The following is a 24,000-nucleotide window of genomic DNA, read 5'->3' on the forward strand; positions in this document are numbered from 1 at the left end:
CTAGGAGAGAAACCAGATTCCTTGAGCTAGTAACAATATTCCAATTGTGTGAAATGACTTCACGAATGCTTCTCATGTCTCTGGAAATAGGTATGGGGAAACTGAGAGTTCTGTCTTGTGGGTTAGAAGAACTGTGTCATGTAGTATTAAATCTAAACCTAATGATAGGTTTAAATTTTAGGTATCTGTCTCTACTGACTTCATCAGCCACTGATTGTATGAGGGCTGCAGGGTAGTGCTTTTGCAGAAATAATGACCGTAACTGTAACATTTCTTGCAGAAAAAGTGAGTCATCACTTACTAGTCTAGACAACCTGATGAGTTGTCCCCTTAACACATTCCGTTTCATGTAAAAGGGGTGCTGGCTTGCGAAGTCAAGATAATTATTTCTGTATGTGTCCTTCCTATAAATGTTCGAAGTAACACAGTTATTACGTAAATCTATGGAAACAGTAGTGTCCAAAAATGAAACAGAACTTCCGTGACCAGATCTGACAAAACTTAAATGTAATGCTGTCCTCCATTTCTTTTAAGAAAGCATCCAATGCTGCATAAGGTCCAGTCCATACAAAAAAATATATCATCAGTATAACGGTAGTAAAGTAAAGTATGCTTAAAACCAGGTAAATGAACTAGAGTTTCACTTTCTCACATAGATAACACTAAGTTCACATATGCTGGAGCCATTTTCGTCCCAATAGCAACTTCCTTAATTTGTTGATACAGCTTGCTGTTAAAATGGAAAACGTTATTACACAAAACAGTTTCAATCAAGGCTGTCAGTAGCATAATAGTAGTCTGTCCCAACTGTGTGTGTGTAAACAAGTATTTTTTCACCAGTTCTTGTCCTTCTTTATGAGGAATGTTCGTGTATAGAGACACTACATAAAGGGTTACAAAAATACAATTATGAACATTAAGTTTTGCCTTATGAATTTCATTCAAAAAATGCCATGAGTCCCTAGTGCAGAACGGAGTCTGTTGTACTATTGGGTTCAAAATGCTGTCAAGGTATTCTGAAATTCTCTCTGTCTTTGTGCGTTTATTTGATATAATTAATCTGAATGGTGGATGCTGTTCATTTTTATGCACTTTAGGGATACCAAAGCATTTACCTAAATTAGGATGAGGAAACAATATAATTCTTCTAAGGTTAAAAGCTGATCTCTCTCAAATGCTTTCAGCAATGTATCTATTTTAAAAAAACTGTTGTTGTACAAAGTCAAGTGAAACAATTCTATAATATGTACTGCCTAGCAGATCTGTTTCTATCTTTTGAACATATTCAATTTGTTCCATTAGAACAATGCCAGTTCCCTTCTCAGCGCGCATTATTCTGAGGGACTTATCATTAGACAGTGTCCTAAGTGCAGACATTTCATTCTTGTTCAAATTAAACCATTTAGCCTATCTTGTTTACATACATGTCTAATGTCACTCTCACAAACATTAAGGAAGGTGTGTAAAGTACTATCTAGCACAGGGTTAAACAAACATTGGCGTTTCATATGTGTAGTACCAGTGTCTGTGTTTAGTGAAGACTGTGAAACATCAATATCTCGGCTACTTTATCAGCGAAAAAACATTTAAGTTCAATTTCCTGACATACAGGCGTAGATCAACTAAAACATTAGAAACAGAAGCTCTTTGAGCTGGTATGAAAGTAAACCCCTTGTTAAGCAGTGAGATATGATCAGCAGTAAAAACTCTTTTAGTAAGGTTAAAAACCGCATTGGCAGTGGTATTAAAAAAAGCTTTCTTTGCATTTGAAAGTAGTAGAGTGTCATTATTCTCTAAATAGCAGGTGTTATTACTTGTAACATTTAGAATGTCATTACTAGCAACATAATTATTTGTAACAGTCAGAGGTTCATTGTTTGCAACAGTATAACTATTTGCAGCAGTCAGGGTTTCGTTAGACATAGGAACATTATTTGCAACATGATCAGTGGCTACATGAAGTGTGTCACCATTAGCAACAGTAGCAGTGTTACTTTCAAGCATAAGAACATTCTGTGCAGCTGTTAAAGAAGCATTAGAGTTAAGTAAAGTGTTAAAAACAAGTTGATCATTACCCGGTAAAGATAAGTTGCCAGCTGAAACAAATGAAGCTGTAGAATTTAATTGCATAGTGTCCTGGATATATCCTCCATGTGCACAGGTGTTGACTGCAGAAGTAGAACTGGGAATAGTGCAGCAGTTAGATTTAGTTTTATTTTTGTCATTAATATGAGACGTGTCTTGCAATGTAGTAACTGTATTTGTGTTTATTGGAATTGTCTTGCATTGCTTCTTGTAACCATTGGTCTCCCCAGGTTGCTGAATCTCCCATAGCCTTGTCCTCTCGATCTGCCTCCCCCTCTCCCTCTCGTGGAACCTCTCCATCCTCCTCTGCCCCCCCCCCCGTGTGGGGGGGAGAATGCCATTCTGTCTGCTCCCACATGCCCTGGAGGTAAAAAAGGCTGTGGCGGAGAATGCAGGTCCATCACTAGATCCATAGTGGTGTCACTGTTATCAGAAGGGAGGGGTGGAGAAGGTGGGGGAGCTGCCAGTGTAGCTCTGTAATTTGGCAGAGTCTGATCTGCCAAGTGTGATGGTAGATAAGAAAAGTTTCTGTTAAAGTTTCTGTTATAGTAGTTTGGGAAGACCTGTCTTCTTTGAAAAGACCCCCAATTAGTCTGTGCACTAGATGAAATTGGATAAGCATTTCTGGTGTCATATTGCAGCAAATCATTCTGCAACTTTTGTTTTTTAGTTTTAATAATGTCAGCAACATGTTTAGAAATCTGATGCGCTATACTGTCAAATAGCGGCTTGCAAGCAGGGAAATCCGGATGTGTTAAAATTTCACCATGTAAATCAGTAATCACTTTCTTTAGATCTTCCAGTCTAGCTACATTATGCTTAATAAGGATTTGTAGTGACTGTATGCCCATGTCATTAAAAAAGTCTGTTAACTCAGAGTATAAGGGAGATTCTCGAGTGATTCTGTTTGGGAACTTATACAATCTGAGCCCCTGCGGAATGATGTTATGGGAAATGCAGGTCTGTAGGTATAAGTTGTCATAAGTTACACTCTTAAATGCCATTAGTAGTCTCTCTAGTTTATAAACTAAAGACTTACAGACAGGCAGGTCCCTTTGAGCATTTTGGTTTGCAGTATCACTTCCTTGTGAAGGCAATATTTGAGAATTGCCTGAAAAAGGATTAACCACTGTATCTTCTTTTAGCAGTTCCAGTAAATCTCCAGATGGGCATTGCGTTGAATTAGATGTTAAGGAAGAGCTGAAGGTAGTTTGTGAGGAATCCGTAGATGAGTTTTGTGAAGAACTAGTGCCGGACTAAATGACGGTATTAATTTAAAATGTGCCTTAAAGTGGGCTAACTGATTGTTAAAACCTACAGTGATGTGCTTCACATAACCTGTATGTTTCTTAACAGCTATAGCTCACAGAATTATGCCTCATATAAGCATTATGTTTATTCATGACTACATATTCTTGCCATTATGTTTATTCACGACTGCCTATTCTAGTCACTATGATGTCACCTATAAGACACTGATCCCACTGCTTATCTCTAACTTTTATTGCATTTTCAAATGATATTACGTCCTACACTGCTCTGTGGATTCATTTTCTGATGAAGTTCTTATACAATAAAGAACGAAAGCATGCTCAATTATCGGTTCCAGTATTTGTCAACTTTTTTATTTTTATTTTTATTCTAAAAAAGTAATTTTTTTTTTTTTTTTATTATTCCTTAGCTCATATAAGCATTATGTTTATTCATGACTGCATATTCTTGCCATTATGTTTATTCACGACTGCCTATTCTAGTCACTATGATGTCACCTATAAGACACTGATCCCATTGCTTATCTCTAACTTTTATTGCATTTTTAAATGATATTACGTCCTACACTGCTCTGTGGATTCATTTTCTGATGAAGTTCTTATACAATAAAGAACGAAAGCATGCTCAATTATCGGTTCCAGTATTTGTCAACTTTTTTAATTTTATTTTTATTCTAAAAGAGTAAACATTTTTTTTTTTATTCCTTAGTTGTGGAAGTTCGTTTTATGTATGTGTGTGTGTGTGTGTATGTGTGTGTGTGTGTGTGTGTGTGTGTGTGATATATATATATATATATATATATATATATATATATATATATATATATATGCATGTATTTGTGTGTATATATATATATATATATATATATATATATATATATATATATATGCACACACGAAGGAATGCCCATTCACGCATGTCACTACACAGAAGACGCTCTAACTGAGAATCGAATGGGCAACGTCTAACTGAGGCAACAACGCTACCGGAGCACCACCACCGCAGTTTATATATATATATATATATATATATATATATATATATGTATGTATATAAATATATATACACATATATATATATCTGTGTGTGTGTGTGTGTGTGTGTGTGTGTGTGTATGTATATATATATATATGTGTGTATGAATGTATGTATGTATATAAAAAAAAAAATATATATATATATATATATATATATATATATATATATATATATATGGGCATATATGTATGTTTGTGTCTTTCGGCTTTTTCCCGGTTAGGGGTCGCCACAGCGGAACTCCGGTCCACTAATGATTGGTATGTGTATATATATATATATATATATATATATATATATATATATATATGTGTACATATATATGTACGTATATATACATCTGTGTATATATATATATATATATATATATATATATATATATGATGGTGCAGAGGAAGCTGCAGTGGTGCTGGAGTGCCTTCTGTGTGGAGTCTGCATGTCCTCCCTGCGGTCGAGTGGCATTCGAAAGACATGCGTATTAAAAAGACGTGTAATGGGGCGTGCCTTTATTGAAGGTTGGGTGTCGAGCTGGCACCTCGGCACCGTAAAAATCTACTGCCAATCATTAGCGGACCGGAGTTCCTCTGTTGCGACCCCTAACCTGGAAAAACCGAAAGAAGAAGAAGAACATTGCATGTTCTTATATATACTATTGTACACTCTTGCTTATTTCAAGTATTCTTACAGACATTATGTACATACTTATCACAAGCATTCTGAATGCCCTACTGTAGCATGTAGGTTAAAAATGTTTCAATACATAATTTGCAAAGTGATCTGGGCTGTATCAATGAATGTTTTCTTATCTTATGCAACTTTGCTATGTCTACAAGACCTTTGTAGATTAAAACATTACTCCAGACAGCGAAGTATAAACTGATAAAACAATTACTGTCTAGCTTCATGCACACCTATGAACAAATATTTTGATCTGTAATTAAAATAATAGCTTTACCAGAGATTCCATATCAATTTTCTCTATTTCAAAAGTGTTCATATATTCAGACAGGCCGAGCATCTCCAGAGCTCTTTCCAAGGTCAGTGCTTCTTTCTCCTCTGTCCCCTCCTCTTCCTCCTCAGTTTGCTCAGTACCACTTCCATTGTGGTTTAGGTTCAGCGCATTCTGAGCATCTAGCTAGTTAGTAAAATAAACAGTATTAAGAAAGAAAAAACAAACTTGGCTGTCAGGATTACTAAAAGAAATAAAGTTTTGAAAAACAATTTCATTTAATTAAGAATAATGTGCTTTATTCATTCACTTAAAAATCATTTCTGTACCTCTCACCTCTATTTTCACTGTTATTACTCTTGAAACTATTACACAGTACTATTAATAAAAAAATCGTACTTGGGATGAATAGTGAAATGGTGAATTAATTTTCATCATTTCTCTGTGGGTGTATACTATTGTGCAAACATCTCTAACACTACAAAAAAGGTTCTAGATGTGAAGGCTGCCAGCCTAGCTAGATAGAATTTTGTAGATAATTCTATGTCACTGTAAATATTAATATGATCCACAGGTGTGTTTTTACAAATATAAGAAAACGAAATGAAAGAAAACTGTGCTATATGTTCTGAGCTTCAAAAATGTAACCACAGTGCACCCTGCTGGAAGAAAGCTGAAAAGTGAAGCATTTTTGTGACTGTTTAATCTCAAGCTCAGAGACAGGATGTCTGGACTTAGAAATTCTGTGTATTGTCTTACGACAAGAGTTAATTTACCAGGTTTTATATGTAAAGTGTCCTTTATTGCTGTGGTTTCCTGGCAGGTGCAAGATTACAAACAAATGTTACATTTTGAATTCTGTGAGCCTGGGAAACTCCAGCAGAGGTGTCAAAAATTATGTAATATGAAATGACTCAGCAGTAATGTGTATATCAATTTAAGATCATCTCAGAGAGAAAGATTTGAGCCTTTTGGATTTTGTCTAAAGCTGCCAACAACTCACCAGGCACTTGCTTTGCTCTGTATGTAAGTTACTATTTAGAGCTTAGTATTTATCTTAGAGTTACATGGGAATTTAGCCAGATTAGTCTAGCTGTTTTCTGTATTTATGTCAGACTATTCCTCCAATATTGTTTTAAGCATTTTCCTGCAAGCTCTGAACTCTTGATTAGCACTGTGCTGAATTGACGAGATTTGCCTTTTGCTTTTATTGTTTATTATTAATTATTTTAAACCGTTCAGCTATGGTTGTTTTGTGTAGAGATAATTTAAGATCTAGAGTACTTGCATGTATTTGGTGATAATGTGTGTTTGTATATAACTCGTATCTCAAAGTGTGTGTGTCACAGCTACTTGGGCAGGGACACGAAGCACAGGCTGGACAGAGAGGGTGCTGGAGGTTTTAGCTTGACCACTAGGCTGAGATCTGGACCCCATAGCTGTGCCAGTGGGAAGTCTTATTGGGGATGCGGAGAGAAAGGGAGAAACCAGCCCCACACTGTGATCACTGTGTGCTCTTAAGGGAAATCGTACTTTACTGTGTGTGTACTTGTTATCCCCCCAATGTGCATGCCTCTCACTGGTGCTACAGGTGAGGACTGAGGCTCCATGATTACTGGGCCAGTGCACGGGCGTCACACATTAATTATTCGGCAGTGGTGGGATATCCACATCAAATATTAATTGTTTGATAGTGGTCAAACAGCCACATCACATACTAATTTGGCTTGTAGTGGTGTGGATAGTGAATTCCTGTAGCTTGTGTACAGTCATCGCTGAAGATGTTTCTGTACTCTAAATCAGCCATGCAGTGAATATTCAGAGTTCAGATCACAATTGTTTTATTTCTTTTGTTAGCTTAGGTAGTCAGGGACAGCAGGCAAGCATGTCAGCAGAAGAGTATGGTAAGCTGACAAGGAGCCAGTTGGCAGAGATGTGCCAGGCTAAAGGACTGGTGTATGGAAACCTGACTTAAGCAGACATGATTGCAGTTTTGGTCACAGCTGCATTAGAGAATAGCAACCAGGAGCACAATCAGACTGGCTGTGGAGATGTACATCACTCAGAGAATGGACAGCTCATCCTTTCTGCAGAGGAATTAAAAATCCATCTGAGCTAGAGAGACTTGAGTTGGAGGCCAGGCATTTGGAAACAGAAGCAGCACAGCAACTGAGATGTCTACAGGTTGAGAAGAATGAGAAACTGCTACACTTGGAAGCTGAGGAAAAGGAGAGGCAGAGGGAGTACAAAAAGGAGATGCTGACTCTTTGCCAGAGTCATGGAGGTAATGGGGAAGGGAGTAACTGGACCCCTGAAGCACAAAAGGTCAGTAAATTTCTTCTGCACTTTACGGAGGGGGATAATTTTGATAGTTTCACTCATATATCTGAGAGGGTATGTAAACAGTATGCTGTTGACCAAAAGGTCTGGGTACCATTCCTGACCCCCATAATCCTTGGTAAAGATGTAACTGTGCTGTCTAAATTATCCGATCATGAGTGTTTTTGTTTATACTGCTGTTAAGAATTGTTTGTTAGAAGTTTTTAAGCTAACACCTGAAGTTTATAGGGAAAAGTTTTCTGAGCACACACGCAAGGCAGATGAAAGTGTGTGTGAGTATGCTGCTGAACTAAACACTTATTTTCATAGGTGGGTGAGTGGATGTCAGGTCACCACTTCTGAAGGGCTGGTAGACATTTTGGTGAGGGAACAAGCCCTTAGCACTTTGCCTGAGGACATGAGGATCTGGTTAGCTGATAGACAATGTGCTACTTTAGATGAGCTGGGGAAGAAGGGAGACCTATACCTAGCAAGCAGGGCATCACTCCACAGGAAAGAGACACCCTTTGCTGCTCATGGGTCTAAAGGAATCCATGGTGGGCAGCCCAGACTGCCCCAACAGAATCTGCCAGTAGCAGGGGAAACCACTAGTCCTGGTACACGTCCAGGAATTAGGATTAAATGTTTTGATTGCAACCAGTGGGGCAATGTGGCATACAGATGTCCAGAGAGGCAAGGTGGGGAATAAAAGGTGGGAGAGCTAGTAAGTGGGAAAGACAAAATGCCAAGAGTAGGTTATCTTAAGACAACAAGAGTAACAAATTACCATCCTGCAAATGTCCTGATAGGGAAGGATTTTGATAAGGCAGTACCGTGTGTTAATGCAGTTACAGACAGTCAGGCTTGGAGACAAGCATGTTGGTCTGGTAGCCTGGGGGAGACCCAGTCAGACCGCATACTTGCAGCCAGGACTGGTGAGGTGGTTACTTCATGGAGGGAGCAACTCTGTAGCAATGAGACTAAAGGTGAGCTACAGCTGCTTGCTGGTACTGATGTTCCCTTGGACAAAGTGACTGCAAAGGTAGAGGTGAGTAGTAGTACCCAGGCTGACAGTGAGGCACCGCTGTCAGAAGATGCCAGACTTCCTGTGGAAGGGGAGCTGGGAAGGGTTACAAAGAGAGAGTTGAGACAGCCTCTGCTCTCAGACCTACATTGCAAGGCCTGAGGCAGGTAGCTAGTGAGGCACCTGAATCTCATGGGAAGGGGGAATATGTACACTGGGACAAAGGGTCACTGTACAGAGTGGACCCCTGAGGGAGGGTTAGAAGGTAAGAGAATACAACAGTTGGTAGTGCCTGGAGCTTAACGTATGGCACTTTTAGCTATAACCATGATATTCCCTTTGCAGGTCATATGGGCATAAAACGTACAGAGATGTATTATGCAGAACTTCTACTGGCCTGGAATTTCCAGAGATGTAACAGGGTACTGCAGGACCTGTGAGCAGTGCCAAAAGGTAGGCAAGCCAGGAGACAAGGTGAGAGCTCCTTTGATGCCCTTGCCTGTGACTGAGGAGCCATTTCAGAGGGTAGCTATGGATATTGTGGGGCCTCTGAGTACCCCAAGTTCCACAGGGAAAAGGTATATCTTAGTGGTAGTAGATTATGCTACAAGATACCCTGAGGCAGTGGCTTTTTCCTCCACTAAGGAGGAAAAGGTGGCAAATGCTTTGCTAGAAATTTTCAGTAGGGTAGTTTTCCCAAAAGAAACACAGGCTGACAGAGGTGTCAATTTCATGTCAGTCATGCTGACTTTTCTATGGAAGTACTGTGGGGTGAAGCACCTGAAGACCACCCCCTACCATCCCCAGACTAATGGTCTTGTTGACAATCAAGTCCATGCTACAAGTATTTGCAGACCAGTTTAAAAGGGAGTGGGACAAATATTTGCCCCCATCTGTTGTTTGCTTACAGAGAGGTTCCCCAGGAATCCACAGGTTTTTCACCCTTTGAGTTGTTGTATGGGCGTAGGGTGAGGGGACCTCTAGATTTAATTTGTGTGGAATGGTGAGTGTGAGTCTCACAAGGAGTCTGTTGTGGCATATATCCTAAACTACAGGAAAAGGCTCAGGGAAATCATGGGCTTGGCCCAGGAAAACCTGGCAGAAGCCCAACAGCAGAAAAAGATCTAGTATGACAGGAATGCTCAAGCTAGAGAGTATGCTGTAGGGCAGCAAGTAATGGTTTTCATTCCTGTCAGACAAAAAGTACAGTTGTGTACACTTACCATAAATGTAGATGCTCGAGTGTATTCACTGTTGCAGTCATTACATTTGGGTAATCCTGCTGGCAGGTTGCCCTCAGTCGGCCTGAATTCCAAAGTCCTGGGTCCTGCATTGGCTGCTGTCACCCCTTCCCTGACGTCAGGTCGTCAGGGGTGTAAAAGAAGCAGCCAACGCTATTTTCTTTAGTTTTTCTTGCCCCAGATGTCAGGTGCCCCCAAAAAGGGTAGCCAAAATTTATATATATAAAATTACATGCACCAATATAAAAATTACCTTCATCTACAAGCAAATACACTACATAGGTTCCATCAGAAGAAAAGGGGGATGGCAGGTGGGTAACCTGGACTGCAACAGTGAATACACTCGAACATCTACATTTATGGTAAGTGTACACAACTGTACTATGTTCTTTGTGTTTCACTGTTGCAGTCATTACATTTGGGTAGAGTCCCAAAGTTATGGTTGGGAGGCTGGAGCTAAACAGCATTAGGAGTGGCTATGAGGCCCTGCAAAACTGCAGTGGCTAAGCCTGCCCTGGATTTAGAGTAGAGTGGCAGATGATAGTGCTTTGTAAAGGTGTGCACTGAACTCCAAGTAGCAGCCTCTAAAATGTCCTTGGTAGGTACTCCCCTGAGAAAGGCTGCTGAAGTGGCTGCAGCATTGGTTGAATGTGGCCTAATGCCCTTAGGCATTGGCTTGCCATGGTGTACATAGCAGAAACAAATGCAGTGACCTATCCACTTTGAAATAGTCTGCTTAGAGATAGCCTTTCCTTGTGATCCTGCAGCATATGACACTAGTAATTGCTCTGTCTTTCTGAAAACTTTGGTTCTGTCCCAGTAGAATCTAAGCTGTCTGTGTACGTCCAAAGAATGCAGAATTCTCTCCCCCTTGTTCTGTGGATTTGGATAAAAAGTTGGCAGGTGAATAGTTTAAGAGCCACACTGGACACCACCTTAGGTATAAATGTTGGGCCTGTCCTCAGAGAGACCCTGTCTGGGTAAAAAATGATAAAAGGTTCCACAGTCATGAATGCCTGTAGCTCTGAAACTCGTCTTGCAGATGTTATTGCTAGGAGCAGAGCTATTTTCCAAGATAAAATCATTACATCAGCAGTAGCCACTGGCTCAAAAGGAGGCAGGGTGAGTTTTTCCAAGACATAGTTGAGGTCCCATGCAGGCATTGGTGATCTCCTTGGAGGCCTTACATTTTTGGCTCCTCTGAGGTACTGTTTTAACAAGGGATTAGAAAAGACTGGTGGCTCTGCATTGTAATGAGCCAAAATGGCAGAGACATGAATTTTAATAGATAAAAAAGATAGGCCTTTGTCCAGCATCTCAGTTACATATTGCAAAATCTGAGGAATATTTGGCACAGCTGTATATGTTCCTTGTGCCTGGTTCCAAGCACAGAATCTCTTCCATTTTCCAGCATAAGATTTTCTAGTACTAGGCCTTCTGGATTCCAAAATGACATCCTTCACAGCTTTACTAAGAGGTGTGTTTTGCTTGACTACATTATCCGCCATGCTGCCAGGTTTAAAGTCCTGAGTTGGCTGTGCAGGATCTGATTGTTATGCTGGGACAGTAGATGAGGTATTTGAGGTAAGGTCCAAGCTGGGCATTGAGACAAGTTCCTTAGTATTGGATACCAGTACTGGCGGGGCCAGTTTGGAGCAGTCAATATCATCTTTGGCTTCTCCTGTCTGACCTTTAGGAGTACCTTGGAGAGGAGAGGCAGTGGGGGAAAGGCATATACTGATAGTTTTTTCCAGCTGAAAGATAGGGCGTCCACTTTCCATGCTTGTCTGTGATAAATCCTTGTGCAGAATCTTTTTAGTTGGTAGTTGTGAGGGGAGGAAAACAGATCTATGTCCGGCCGTACCCATTTCTTTGTTATCATGCTGAAGACTTGTGGAGCCAGCTGCCACTCATGGGAATCCATGAGGTTTCTGCTTAGTTCTTCTGTCAGAGTATTTTTCCTTCCTGGCAAGAATTGTGCCTGCAGATGTACTTGGCAAGTCAATGCTGTGTCCCACAAAGTCATGGCTAGTCTGCAAAGGGGGTAAATAATGTGTGCCCCCCTGCTTGTTTATATACCACATGACAGTGGTGTTGTCTGTCTTTATCAGTAGTTGCCCTGGATGAAGTAGGTCCTTGAAGGCTGTCAGGGCATTTTGAACAGCTAGCATCTCTTTTTGATTGATATGTAGATGCATTTGGTTTGAGGTCCATGTGCCCTGAATGCATCTTCCTGCCATGTGGGCCCCCCAGGCATAATCTGATGCATCCGTTGTTAGTGTTTGCCTGGCTGGGGGTAATGTGAATGGTTGTCCCTTGTGTTGGTGACAAGCCTTTGCCCACCATTGAAACTCCTGCTGCAGGCAGGGAATGAGAGTAATCATAGTTTCCAGGCTGTGGCAATGTTGAGTCCAAACACTTTTTAGGTACCACTGAAGTTTCCTCATATGCAGTCTTGCATATGGAATTAGTAGGATGCAGGATGCCATGAAGCCCAAAGCCTGCAGAATTTTTATTGCAGATAACTGGGCCTTTGTTGCCAGCATTTTGAAATAGGTAGTCAGTTGCCTTTGTTTGTCTGGCATGAGATAAGCCATCTGGGCAGTTGTATTTAAGCTTGCACCCAGGAATATTATCTCGAGAGGGTACTAGTTTTGATTTCTTTTCGTTGACTGTGTACCCCAGGCATGTTAGAAGTCTTTTCACAAATGCCAGATGCTGTAGAAGAATGTCCTTGTTCTCTGCTTGAATTAGACAGTCGTCTAAGTAAGGATATATTTGTATTCCTCTTTGTCTGCAGAATGCAATTACTGGTGCCAGGCACTTTGCAAAGATCCTGGGGGCAGTAGATAAGCCAAAAGGCAGTGCAGAGAATTGGTAATGCATTGAGCCAGCCTTGAATCTGAGGTATCTTCTGCATATTTGTCTGATTGGGACATGCAGGTATGCCTCTTTTAGGTCTAAAGTCACAAGCCAAGCGTTCTTGCCCAGCATGGGTAGAAGCTGTTGCAAAGTCAACATCTTGAATTTTGGTATATCCAGCAATGTGTTCAGAATAGATAGGTCCAGTACTGGCCTCCAGGCCTTGTCCTTTCTGAGTACCAAGAACAGTCTTGAGTAAAATCCTCGTCTGTGCTCTTGCTCTGGTACTTGTTGAATGGCCCCCATGTCCATGAGGGACGAGACTTGTTTTTGTGCCTCTGCCCATTGATTTTTTGGCAGATCTGGCCAGCCGTTTGCCTTTGACAGGGTATGGAAATAGAACTTGTAGCCTTGTGATACGATACTTAGAACCCACTTGTCCTGGGTTATAATGTGCCAATTTTGAGAAGAAAGTGCTAATTTTCCCCCTAAGGGTGCTGCCAGGAGATAAGTGCTTGGTGCAGGCAGGGGGACGTCATTGGGACTGTTTCCTGTATGTTTGTGATTTGTCTTCTCCAACTTTGGAGGTAGAAGCACCCCATTGCTTTGACCTGTATGAACCTTGCGCCTGGGATCTGCCTCTAGGGCGTCTGGATCTGCCCCTTTGAGGTCTGTCTGACACAGGAAAGGACCAATTCTTTGTTGGCCAGTGTTTACTAAACCTAAGTGGCTGTACTTGTAAAAAATCTTTGACAGTTTGCATAGATTTAGCTTTGTCCTACATTTTCTTTAACATCTCTTCTGCCTTAACACCAAACAAAGTATCATGTTGTAAAGGTGCATCTAATAATTTAACTTTGACATGATCAGGCAGATTTTGTTCCTTTAACCAAGCATGCCTCCTAATGCCCGTAACTGCGGCCCTGCAGGAGGCCTCCAAAGAATCAAAACCACATTGCAAAGTATGCTTTCCAACTTGTTCAGCTGCATGCAATAAATCCTGCATTTCCTTGTTTTCTGTACATTCACAGTTTAACATTTTCTGTTTAAGCAATGCCATGACATGTTGCTGATATTTGAGCATATGAAACTGACAATTTAAGGCCCATATAGCCAAGGTAGCAGATGTATAAACCTTTTTCCCCATCTACCCAGTGCCCTAGAATCTCTGTCAGAGGGGGTAGGGTTTTTTTGCAGCGGAAGCCTTAATTCTTTTGGGACCCTGTGAAATAGTTTCTGGGTCTGCAGCAGGGTTTTTAAAAAGGAATTTATGAGAGTCAGGAACCCTGTAAAATCTGTCAGGCTTAACAGGAGCTGAAGGTAAGGAGTCAGGGGTAAGACTAGACTCCGAAAACACATCATCTACAATGTCTAACACAGGTGGAATGGCTAGTGGCCTGTGTTGATGAAGTAAAAGGAAATCCCTGAGCCTCTTTTTTTAGATTCTGAAAAATCTTGGCTCCCCCAGTGGAAATGCTCCCTCATGGTGGGGGGGGGGGGGGAGTGAATATTCCTGATCAGAAGATGAATCAGAAGAAATGGAAATCTGATCTGAAGATTCAGTCAGTCTCTTGTCTAGGCCTCTTATCAGGAGGGGGATGGGAACACCTGATCAAGGTAATCAAGTCTTCAGCCATTTTGAGCATCTGTTTTTTGGGCATAGAGGCCTGACCACATGGCTCTTGAGTTTGTTTCTTTGCTTTAGAAGGTGTTTTAGTCTTTGCCTTTGCAGTCAGTTTAATGTAAAGATGTTTAGGTCTGAATACACCCTCAGAAGCCAGTGTCTGCTCAGCAGCTCCGGACCCATATGAAGGAATAGTATCCGAGGCTCCAATACCTTGAGTTTCCAGTGGCATGGCCGACTCCATGTGGGAGTCGGTAGTGGCCTGCGACTCTAAAGTAGCGGGTGTCAGGGGCTGCGAAAGCGTCTCACTGAGAACCGGCGAATCAGCGACTGGCTTAGGAGAAGCTTCATCGGTTTCGGGCCTCAGTTGCCTATCTCTCTCCTTTTCTTTGCGTTTTTTGTGAAATGCTGTAGTCGGGTGGCTATCCGACGGCATTTCTGGATAATTAAACCTGCGTCCAAAATAGTTTAAAGCAAAATCATACCGACGCTTAATAGTGCGTTGGTTAAATCTACCACAAAACCGACAACCAGAAACATTGTGATCAGGGCCTAGGCAAGGAATACAGTAAGAATGAAAATCCTTATGAGGTATTTGCTTTCCACAAGAAATACAATTATTTACTTTTTCTGACATCAGTCTGGAGCAAGAAAAAAGTTTCCCCAACGGGGTACTTAGCTTTATTGAAGACTTCGGAGCTGAAACTCAAACACGAAAATCTCAGGAGTCAGCCGTAAAGAAAATGGTGTCAGCTGCTTCTTTTACACCCCTGATGACCTGATGTCAGGGAAGGGGCAACAGCAGCCAACGCAGGACCCAGGACTTTGGAATTCAAGACTGAGGACAACCTGCCAGCAGGATTACCCAAATGTAATGACTGCAACAGTGAAACACCAAGAACATCAAGCTGCAGGCAGCATGGGACAGACCCTACACGATGGTAAGGAAGGTCATTGATGTTAACTAAGTGGTAGAACTGCTAGGCAGGAGGCAGGGGCACAAATTGTACCATGTTAACATGATGAAACCTTACCATGATAGGGAGGTCTTTGTGCTGAGTATTTGCAATGGATTGCAGGAGTAGTCTGAAGGAGATCTGGTGACTGATGATCTCAGTGAGGCTAGGACTAACAACTCAGTGGAAGGGGTAGCAAAGTCCCAGCAGCTATCTCCTACCCAGGAAAGAAAAATCCAAGTAGTGTTACAGGAGTTTGGGGACATGTTCACTCGGAAACCAGGGTGCACCCACCTGGTGCAGCACCAGGTGGATACAGGACCCCAAAGGCCTATTAGGCAGGCCCCTTATAGGGTATCTTAGAGAGTCAAACAGACTCTGAGGAAGGAGATACAGGAAATATTGGAACTAGGGGTAATTCAAGAGTCCAGCAGTCCCTGTGCCTCCCCAGTGGTGCTGGTGCCAAAGAAGGATGGCAGCACCAGGTTGTGTGTGGACTACAGGAAATTAAATAGCCACACAGAGTCAAATGCTTACCCCATGCCTAGGACAGATGAGGCCCTAGAGAAGCTGGGTGGGGCTAAGCATCTTACCACCACTGATCTTACCAAGGGTTACTGGAAGGTGCCCTTGACTCCCAGTGCTAGAGAGAGGTCATCCTTTGTGACTCCTTTTGGCTTGTACGAGTTCACAAAGATGCCCTCTGGGATGAAAAATGGCCCAGCGACTTTCCAGAGGCTGGAAGATCATATCCTAGAAGGAGGGTTTGCCCTTGCTTACCTAAATGGTATTGCCATATACAACTATTCCTGGCAAGAGCACCTTCAACATGTCAGGGAGGTGCTGGGCAGACTACAGAGGGCAGGGTTGACCATTAAGCCCAGCAAATGTCAGGTGGGTATGGCAGAGGTCTCCTACCTAGGACATAGAGTGGAGGAGTGGTAAGATCAGGCCAGAACCTGCCAAAGTGGAAGCCATTCAGGCATGGCCTGCACCTGTTACCAAAAAGAAGGTGAGGGCATTCTTAGGGACAGCAGGGTACTACAGAAAGTTTGTCCCCAGTTATAGTACCATAGCTACTCCCCTCACAGACCTGACAAGGAAAAATTGGCCAGATAATGTAGTGTGGACCACAGCATGTGAGTAGGCATTCCAGAAGCTTAACTCATTCACTCCAATGGAGCTCAGGAAGTTTGCACTGTAACTTCCAATGGGCGGAGCCTAAGCCTTTTGACAGAATCAAATTAAGTCCTTGCATTTCAAACAAATTTTCATATTGCTGGAACCACAGGGGTTATGAAAGAAGTATAAATGGCAAACTCTTCAGCACAAACAATTTTTATATATAGTAGTATTATTTAGGTTCTAGGTATTAAATTGAATTTTATAAGTCACAGCAAACACAGTAACTATTACATTTGTAATATTTTGTAAACAACTTACAATATCTCAGCAACCACTAAAGTTACACGCATACTGTCAGTAACATTTTATTCATCTAGCTGAGAGCTTTTATAGGAGGCTAAGGACTTCTGTCTCCCTTACTTGGTTGTTGCGATATTTAGAAAAATGTGAAAATTATCTATATAAATATCATAAAAAAGAAGTTTTGTACTCACCATAATGTTCTATGTTTGTTGTCCATAATCTCACCTTCATTCTTGATGGTTGGGTTCAGAACCGAGCATTGGTTCCAACTCAGCCGCATATTAAAGCTCAACAGCTTTCACTGGCTTGAGGCTACATCTTTATCCCAAGATACCTAGTGACTGTTACCCAGATCGCGTATGAGGGAAACCAGTCACTAGACTATGCAACCCAATACAACCACTACAACAAATCCTCTGCCCATAACTCCTAAGGCATAAAGGGAATCGGGAAACTTATAGCCAATTTCAGAAAATTCCTCTCAATCATCCAGGAAAAAAGGTGGGATGAAAGAATGAAAGCGAGATTATGGACAACAAACAGGGAACGTTATGGTGAGTACATAACTTCTTTATGTTATGTTTTCCTATCTCCCCTTCATTCTTGATGGATGGAACAGCGTCCCCCGCACCTTATTTCTCGGGTGGCTCAAAGGAATAAACCCTTTGGGAAAGTGGAACCAAAGGATGCCCTGTTCCGGGAGGTCACATCTACTTCGCAATGAGTGATAAAAGTATGAGAATTAACCCATGTAGCTGCAGCACAAATTGAATCCAAAGGGAGCATATCTTGAAAAGCAGTGGAAGTCGACATAGCTCTAGTTGAATGGCCTCTAATTTTCCCTGGCAGCTGTTTATTCTGAGAGTTACTGACATAAGTAACGGTGTTTGAAAGCCTGACATTTGAAAGTGAAGTTCTTTTTCTGTTTTCTGAGAATGAAACAAACAGCTGGTCAGATTTTCTAAATTCCTTTGTCCTATGCAAATAAAAACATAACTGTCTATGGACATCCAGTTGGTGAAGCTTGTATTCTGCCTTGTTGCCATGACTGGGGAAAATTATGGGTAGCACAATAGACTGATTTAAATTAGCCTCAGAACACACTTTTGGCAGAAAAGAAGGATTTGTCCTGAGAGAGACTCTGTCTTTGTGGAAAATCAAATAGGGAGGATGGAAAGACAGAACTTGCAGTTCTGAAACCATCCTAGTGGAAGTAATAGCTGTTAAAAAGATGGTCTTTCAAGATAAGAACTTTAGTGGGCAAGAGGAGGCTGGTTCGAATGGAGGGAGAATTGAAGAAGATAACACCAAATTTAGGTCCCAAGGAGGTGGTGATTCCCTTATAGAAGGTCTTAAAAGGAATGTACCCCCTCAGAAAGGCCTTGTATAATCTGTGGGATATTATATTGGATCTCATGTCTCCTACGTGGTAGTTTGATATGGCAGCTAGTTGTACTTGTACCATGGCTGCCACTGCATCCTGATTAAAAGTTTTGGATTGCAGATATAGTGGTTGTAAAGCGGTCTATAGGGTTTTTGTCAGCCCAACAATAAAATCTCTTCCATTTGCTTGCATAAAGTTTTCTAGTTGTATTCTTGTGCGACAAAACCAGCATGTGTCGCACTGCTGGGGATAGTTCTGGAAGCCTGGCTAAGATGGGAAGTGGAGTAACCAAGCTGTCAGCTTAAGGCTTTGAAGAGAGGGGTGCAATGTTCCTGATTGATGAGTCAGAAGATCCGGCACTGGGTCCGGGATCCTAGGCTCCTCTTGAAGATGGGGCCTTAGAAAGAGGAACCATATCTGATGAGGCCAGTAAGGAGCAATGGAGTTAGCCTGCGACTCAGCGATTTGGCTTTCAGGAGAACTTTGAGTATTAATGTAAAGGGGGGGAGCATACAGAACTCCCGGGGGCCAACTGTGAATAAGTGCATCTCTTGGTGACTCCCTCAGAGGGGGAATTAGGGCAAAGTAGCTGCTGCATTTGGAGTTGATGAATGTTGCAGAGTTCACAGCAAGGCTGGCCCCACTTGCAAAAAATTTGGTTCGCAATTTCCTGTTTCAGAGACCACTCGTGAGGCATAAGAATTGCCCTGCTTAATCTGTCTGCTATCACGTTGGATTTCCCTGGAATGTGCATTGCAGTCAGAAAACACTGAGAAGAAATTGCCCATTGCCATACTCTCTCAGCTTCTCGACGGAGGGGGTAGGATCTGGTTCTGCCTTGCTTGTTGATGTACAACACCACGGACATATTGTCTGTTTGTACGGCAATTGTACCTATCAGAAGAGAACTCTGGAATGCTTGCAATGTCAGAAGCACCACCCTCATCTCTAGGACACTGATGTGCAATTGATATTCATATTCTTGCCAAGTCCCTTGGACAGTCTGTCCCAGAAAATGCCCCACCTCACCCTATCTGGGAAGCATCCATGGTCACTGTAGCTACAGGCTGGAGGAGAACAAATGGTCAGCCTATCGTTATCTGTGTGGACCGAAGCCACCATCGTATGTCCCTCTTGCAGGTGTTTGTAATGAGAATCTTGTGTGACATGGGTAACTCCTGCATGGACCACTGAGAAAACAGTAGCCACTGCAATATTCTTATGTGTAGACGCACCAGTGGAACCAATGTTATTGCAGCTGCCATTGAACCCAGAACCTTGAGGACAAATTATGCTTGTACTTTTGCTTCATGAGTAATACTGACACCCGATGGCATAACATTTGAATTCTGCCATGAGGCAGTTTTGCAACCATGTCTTTTGTGTTTAAGTCTGCCCCTATAAAGATAATATGCTGTGATGGCAACAAGGCAGATTTTTCAAAATTTATGATAATGCCTAGCTCTGAGCAGAGGTGAATGGTGGTGTCCCTTGCCCTGGTTAGTAGATGCTCAGTGGTGGTGGTCAGGAGCCAGTCGTCTAAGTATAGAAATACTCGGAATCCTAGATGCCTCAGGTGAGCCATAACTACTGCCATGCATTTGGTAAACACTCTGGGGACTGTAGTGAGACCAAAGTGCAGAGCTCTGAACTGGTAATGACTGGCTCCCAGCCGGAAGTGTAAATATCTCCTGGATCGCCTGTCCATCTTTATATGGTAGTACGTATCCTGAAAATCTATGGAGCATATCCAAATTGTCTTGACCCGGAAAAGGGAGTATAGATTCCAGTGTCACCATCCAGAACTTCGCTTTCTTTACAGACTTGTTCACTTTGTTGATATCCAAGATTGGCCTCCAGTCCCCTGTCTTCTTTGGAACTAAAAAGAACCTCGTGTAAATTCCAGATCGGATTTGATCTGTGGGGACTTCTTGGATGGCTCTTTTTTCTAGCAACCTTTGGATTTCTAGAGTTGCTTGACCCCTTTGACTGGGTGGGATGTCTGGGACTGATCTTGCTGGGGAGGGTGGAGAAGAGAAGGGTATGAAGTATCCCCTGGATATAATCGACCGTACCCCAGCTGTCTTGAGTGATGTTGAAACAGGCCTTTGGGTACAGTGACAACCTCTCCCCAACTGCCTCCAAAAGTGGACAGGCAGTCCTCCTTTCAGGAGTGCTGGAATGGTACCAGAGAATGTATCTCTGTCACCCTGATTCTGTAGACCTTCTCTACTGCGAGGGCAGAGTCTTCCATTATTATTTTTTCCCCTCCACCCCTGGGGAAAAAATCACCATGTGTGTCTAGCAAAGCTCCTTTGGATTTCCGGAACCACATTTTTCCACCCTTCTGACCTTTGGGATAAGGTCTGGTAGGGACAGAGAAATGTACTCCCACAGCAAACAGGGTTTTGCTATCTTGTTCACACCTGGTAAGGGTCTCTTTCACTTTTGGCCCATACAAAGACGAGATTTCAAAAGGGGCATCAATAAGGAAGACTTGAAGGGTTCAGCAAACTCACAAAGACTCAGCCAGGAATGTCTTCTCAGAGCTATTCCTGTGCCTGCTGCCCTGCTCGCTCCATCGGCTGCATAAGAAATGAGGTGCATGGAGGAGTTTGTGACAGAGTTTAAGGTCGCAAGCTGAGAGTCTACCTTCTCAGGTACCCCCCAGCTGCAACACCTTGGAGGGTATCTCCTAAGCTCCTTGAGAAGATCCCTCTGAAGTTGAGTAAAATGGAATAAATAATTCAGCAACTTAAGAGTAAAGGCTACTGAAGAGAACATATGCTTCCCGTATCTGTCCATCATTCGAGACACCTTATTCGCCGGATGGACAGGTGAAGGAGTTTCAGCTAATTCCTTCTTGGTGGCCGCCGCCACCACCATAGCATCTACTGGGACACTTTTAGTTAGAAACTGTTTGTCCCCCGGGGCTGTAATGAATTTGTTGGGCCTCCTTGGAACTTGTTACACTGACTATAGAGAGCCCCATGCCTTTTGACTGACTACACAAAGGAGATGGTCAAAAGGCGGAGACACCCAAGAGATGGAGGGTCGAGAACCAAATGCCACCAGGTATACTGACTCATTTTCAGAAGGGGAGAGGGTCTTCAAGCCACCTCTCTGTTTCAGGATCTCTAAGATGTCTGAAAAGGAGACATCCTCAGAAGGTGACCGTGGGGACCCTTCTGAATCCTCTAAGTCAGTATCCAATGTGACAGACTCAGGTGAGTCTAAGTGTTTCCTCTTACAAGTTCTCTTCCGAGGGACCTCCTTGGAGGGATGCTCCGGGGAGGTTTCAGAAGAGAAGGTCTCATCCATTGGGGCATCCCGGGGCATTGGTTCTCTACGTTGGGGCTGAAAGGATGGTGTAGAGGTTTACACTGGCCCTTTAGGGATAAGAGTAGCTGAAGCGGAGGGTAGAGCAGTCTCAGAGGAAAGGACACTCCTCATCACCTTGAAGGCACCACGATCCTGGGCTGAGAGAGCCTGAGGCTCCAAGGAACTAGAAGACCTCCCTCAGCATGAAGGAGGACGGCTCCAAGGCTGATGTGGGCACCAAAACTCACCTGCGTCGAAGCTCTGAGTGGGAGAGTCGGGTTCAACAAGGGTGCAGTTTGACTCTCTCTCCCTCCGGAACTGATGAGGGAGTCTCGGCCCCAAGATCCCTCGATGGACGACAACATCGGGTCCGACAATTCCACCACCAGTACCTCCAGGCACTCTGGCTCCGAACTTGACTGAGTCAGAGGAGGAACAGAAAGTAAAGTAGCTAGTGAAGTCGGCTCCACAACCGTCTGGGCTGGGCTCGTGAGAATCTTTGCTATGGCCGGAGTACGATGCAACCTTCTAACCACCTGCTCTACAACATCATCCGAAAGACTCCTGGATAACTGAGAGGAATGAATGGAGGACTTGTGGCTACCTGTCACCGACTGCAATAAAGGAGACTGCGTCACCAAATGAAATGGATCCAAGGAAGGTGACCGGTTCCTTTTTTGGCTCAGAGACTGTTTCAAACTCCAGGTGGAATCGATGCAGACTTTTCCTTTTCAGAACCGACAGCTTCGGATCAGAAGAGTCCACTTTTTCCTGTCTTTTCGATGGCTCAGAAGCTGGAGACGAATACGTTTTGGATGACTTTTCTGAAGGTTTGGAGGCCTGAGTCCTTTCAACAGCCGATTCAAAAGGCCCTTTTAACAAACCCGAGTATTAACTTGTTTTTCCGTTCCTGCAGGACCCTTGAACTAAAACCATGGCAAATAGAACAGGAATCCTGCAGGTGGACGGTGCCCAAGCAATACACCCAACTAGTGTGTCCATCTGTAAGTGACATTTCTTGTGTGCAAGAATCACACTTCTTAAAACCAGACTGTTTAGCCTCTTTAGACATCCTAGGTCATAATCAGCAAAAAACGTCAAACCAGTAATAAAGTCACAAAAACCAATAAATTTGTCACACAAGTCCAAGAAAACACAAAACAGATCAACAAGACTACAAAAAAATCAACTATCCTAGAAAGAAAACCAAGGGTTTTTTTTTTTGGAAATTAGAAGGAAAAGGGTTAGAGTAAGGTCTCTAATTTAAATGACATATCCCTCTAACCTGAGGAGATGCCTCTAACTTAAAATGGCGAGACATGATTTCAGAACAAGGAAGGGGAGCCCTCTAACTAACTTAAACGGATTCACTAAAAGGAGCAGCCGCTAGATAGAAGCCCAAAGAAAATGACGGCCCACACCAAGTCAGCAACAGACAGTGAAAAAGCCTTTAACTAAGGAAAGGAAGCACTCAAAGATGCAGCTATCTAAAGAAATTATCCTACCACTTAAAACTACTGAAAAAAAAAACACACAGAAAGTTAAAGAAAATATCCTCATAGCCTGAGCCAGCGAAAAAGTAATCCTGAAGCTGCAAATGGCAAACTAGATCTGGGTAACAGTCGTTAGGCATCTTGGGATAAGGTGTAGCCTCGAGCCAGTGAAAGCTCTTGAGCTTTAGTATGTGGCTGAGTCAGAACCAATGCTCGGTTCCAAACCCAACCATCAAAAAATGGAGGTGAGACAGGACAACATAAAATCAACAGTTTATATCTATTTACCTGCACCCTACAGAGATCAAATATTAATGCAGTTGAGTTTGCCATTGTGTAAGCTTTAAGATAAATAGCATGGTTTTGAAATTACTGATGCAAATATGAACAAGCAATATTTGACACCTAGGGACGTCAGTAGGAGTTAACTGCAGATGCACCTGGAGGTGTCAGTCAGATGTAAAGAAGCTTTGTGAGGAACCCTGTGTTAGCCAGTCCAGATTACAGCAAATAATTTGTTGTGCAGGTGAATGCTTTGAACCATGGGGTGGGGGCTGTACTTAGCCAGATTTCTTCAGAAGGAGAAGGGCACCCAGAGGTTTATCTCAGTCATAGGCTCCAACCCAGGGAGGAATGCTATGAAGCTGTAGAAAAGGAATGTCTAGCCATAGTGTGGGCACTGCAGAAAACATCAGCCTTATCTGTATGGAAGAAAATTCACTATAGTTGCAAATCACAATCCCCTAACAGGGTTACGCTGAGCCAGCCAGCAAAATGCCAAGTTGCTAAGATGGAGCCTAGGGTTGCAAGCATATATATCAGCATCGCAGTGGGGTTAGCAACACCAACGCAGATGGGCTCTCAAGACAGGGAATGGGGTAAGGTATACTCAGATAGACGTAAACCTCTCAAGCAACGTTTCTCAAGGGTCACTTGAAAAACTACCTTGAGTTCTCCGGGAGGGGGGGGGGGTATGTGAAGGCTGCCAGCCTAGCTAGATAGAATTT

The 24,000-nt window shown here is 42.6% G+C and overlaps 1 protein-coding gene across 1 annotated transcript in view; it reads right to left on the reverse strand.

The window, feature by feature from the left end:
* The window catches only part of LOC122788980 (SEC23 interacting protein), a 1,679,302-nt gene that overhangs the window by 819,678 nt on the left and 835,624 nt on the right, over nucleotides 1-24,000 (reverse strand). The window contains exon 11 of the mRNA XM_044056073.1: nucleotides 5,348-5,527. Coding sequence (XP_043912008.1) covers nucleotides 5,348-5,527 — 180 coding nt within the window. The remainder of the gene's footprint in view (nucleotides 1-5,347; nucleotides 5,528-24,000) is intronic.

Source organism: Protopterus annectens, chromosome 14.part0, assembly GCF_019279795.1.
Source record: "Protopterus annectens isolate FY-2018-M chromosome 14.part0, PAN1.0, whole genome shotgun sequence".
Lineage (NCBI taxonomy): Eukaryota > Metazoa > Chordata > Ceratodontiformes > Protopteridae > Protopterus > Protopterus annectens.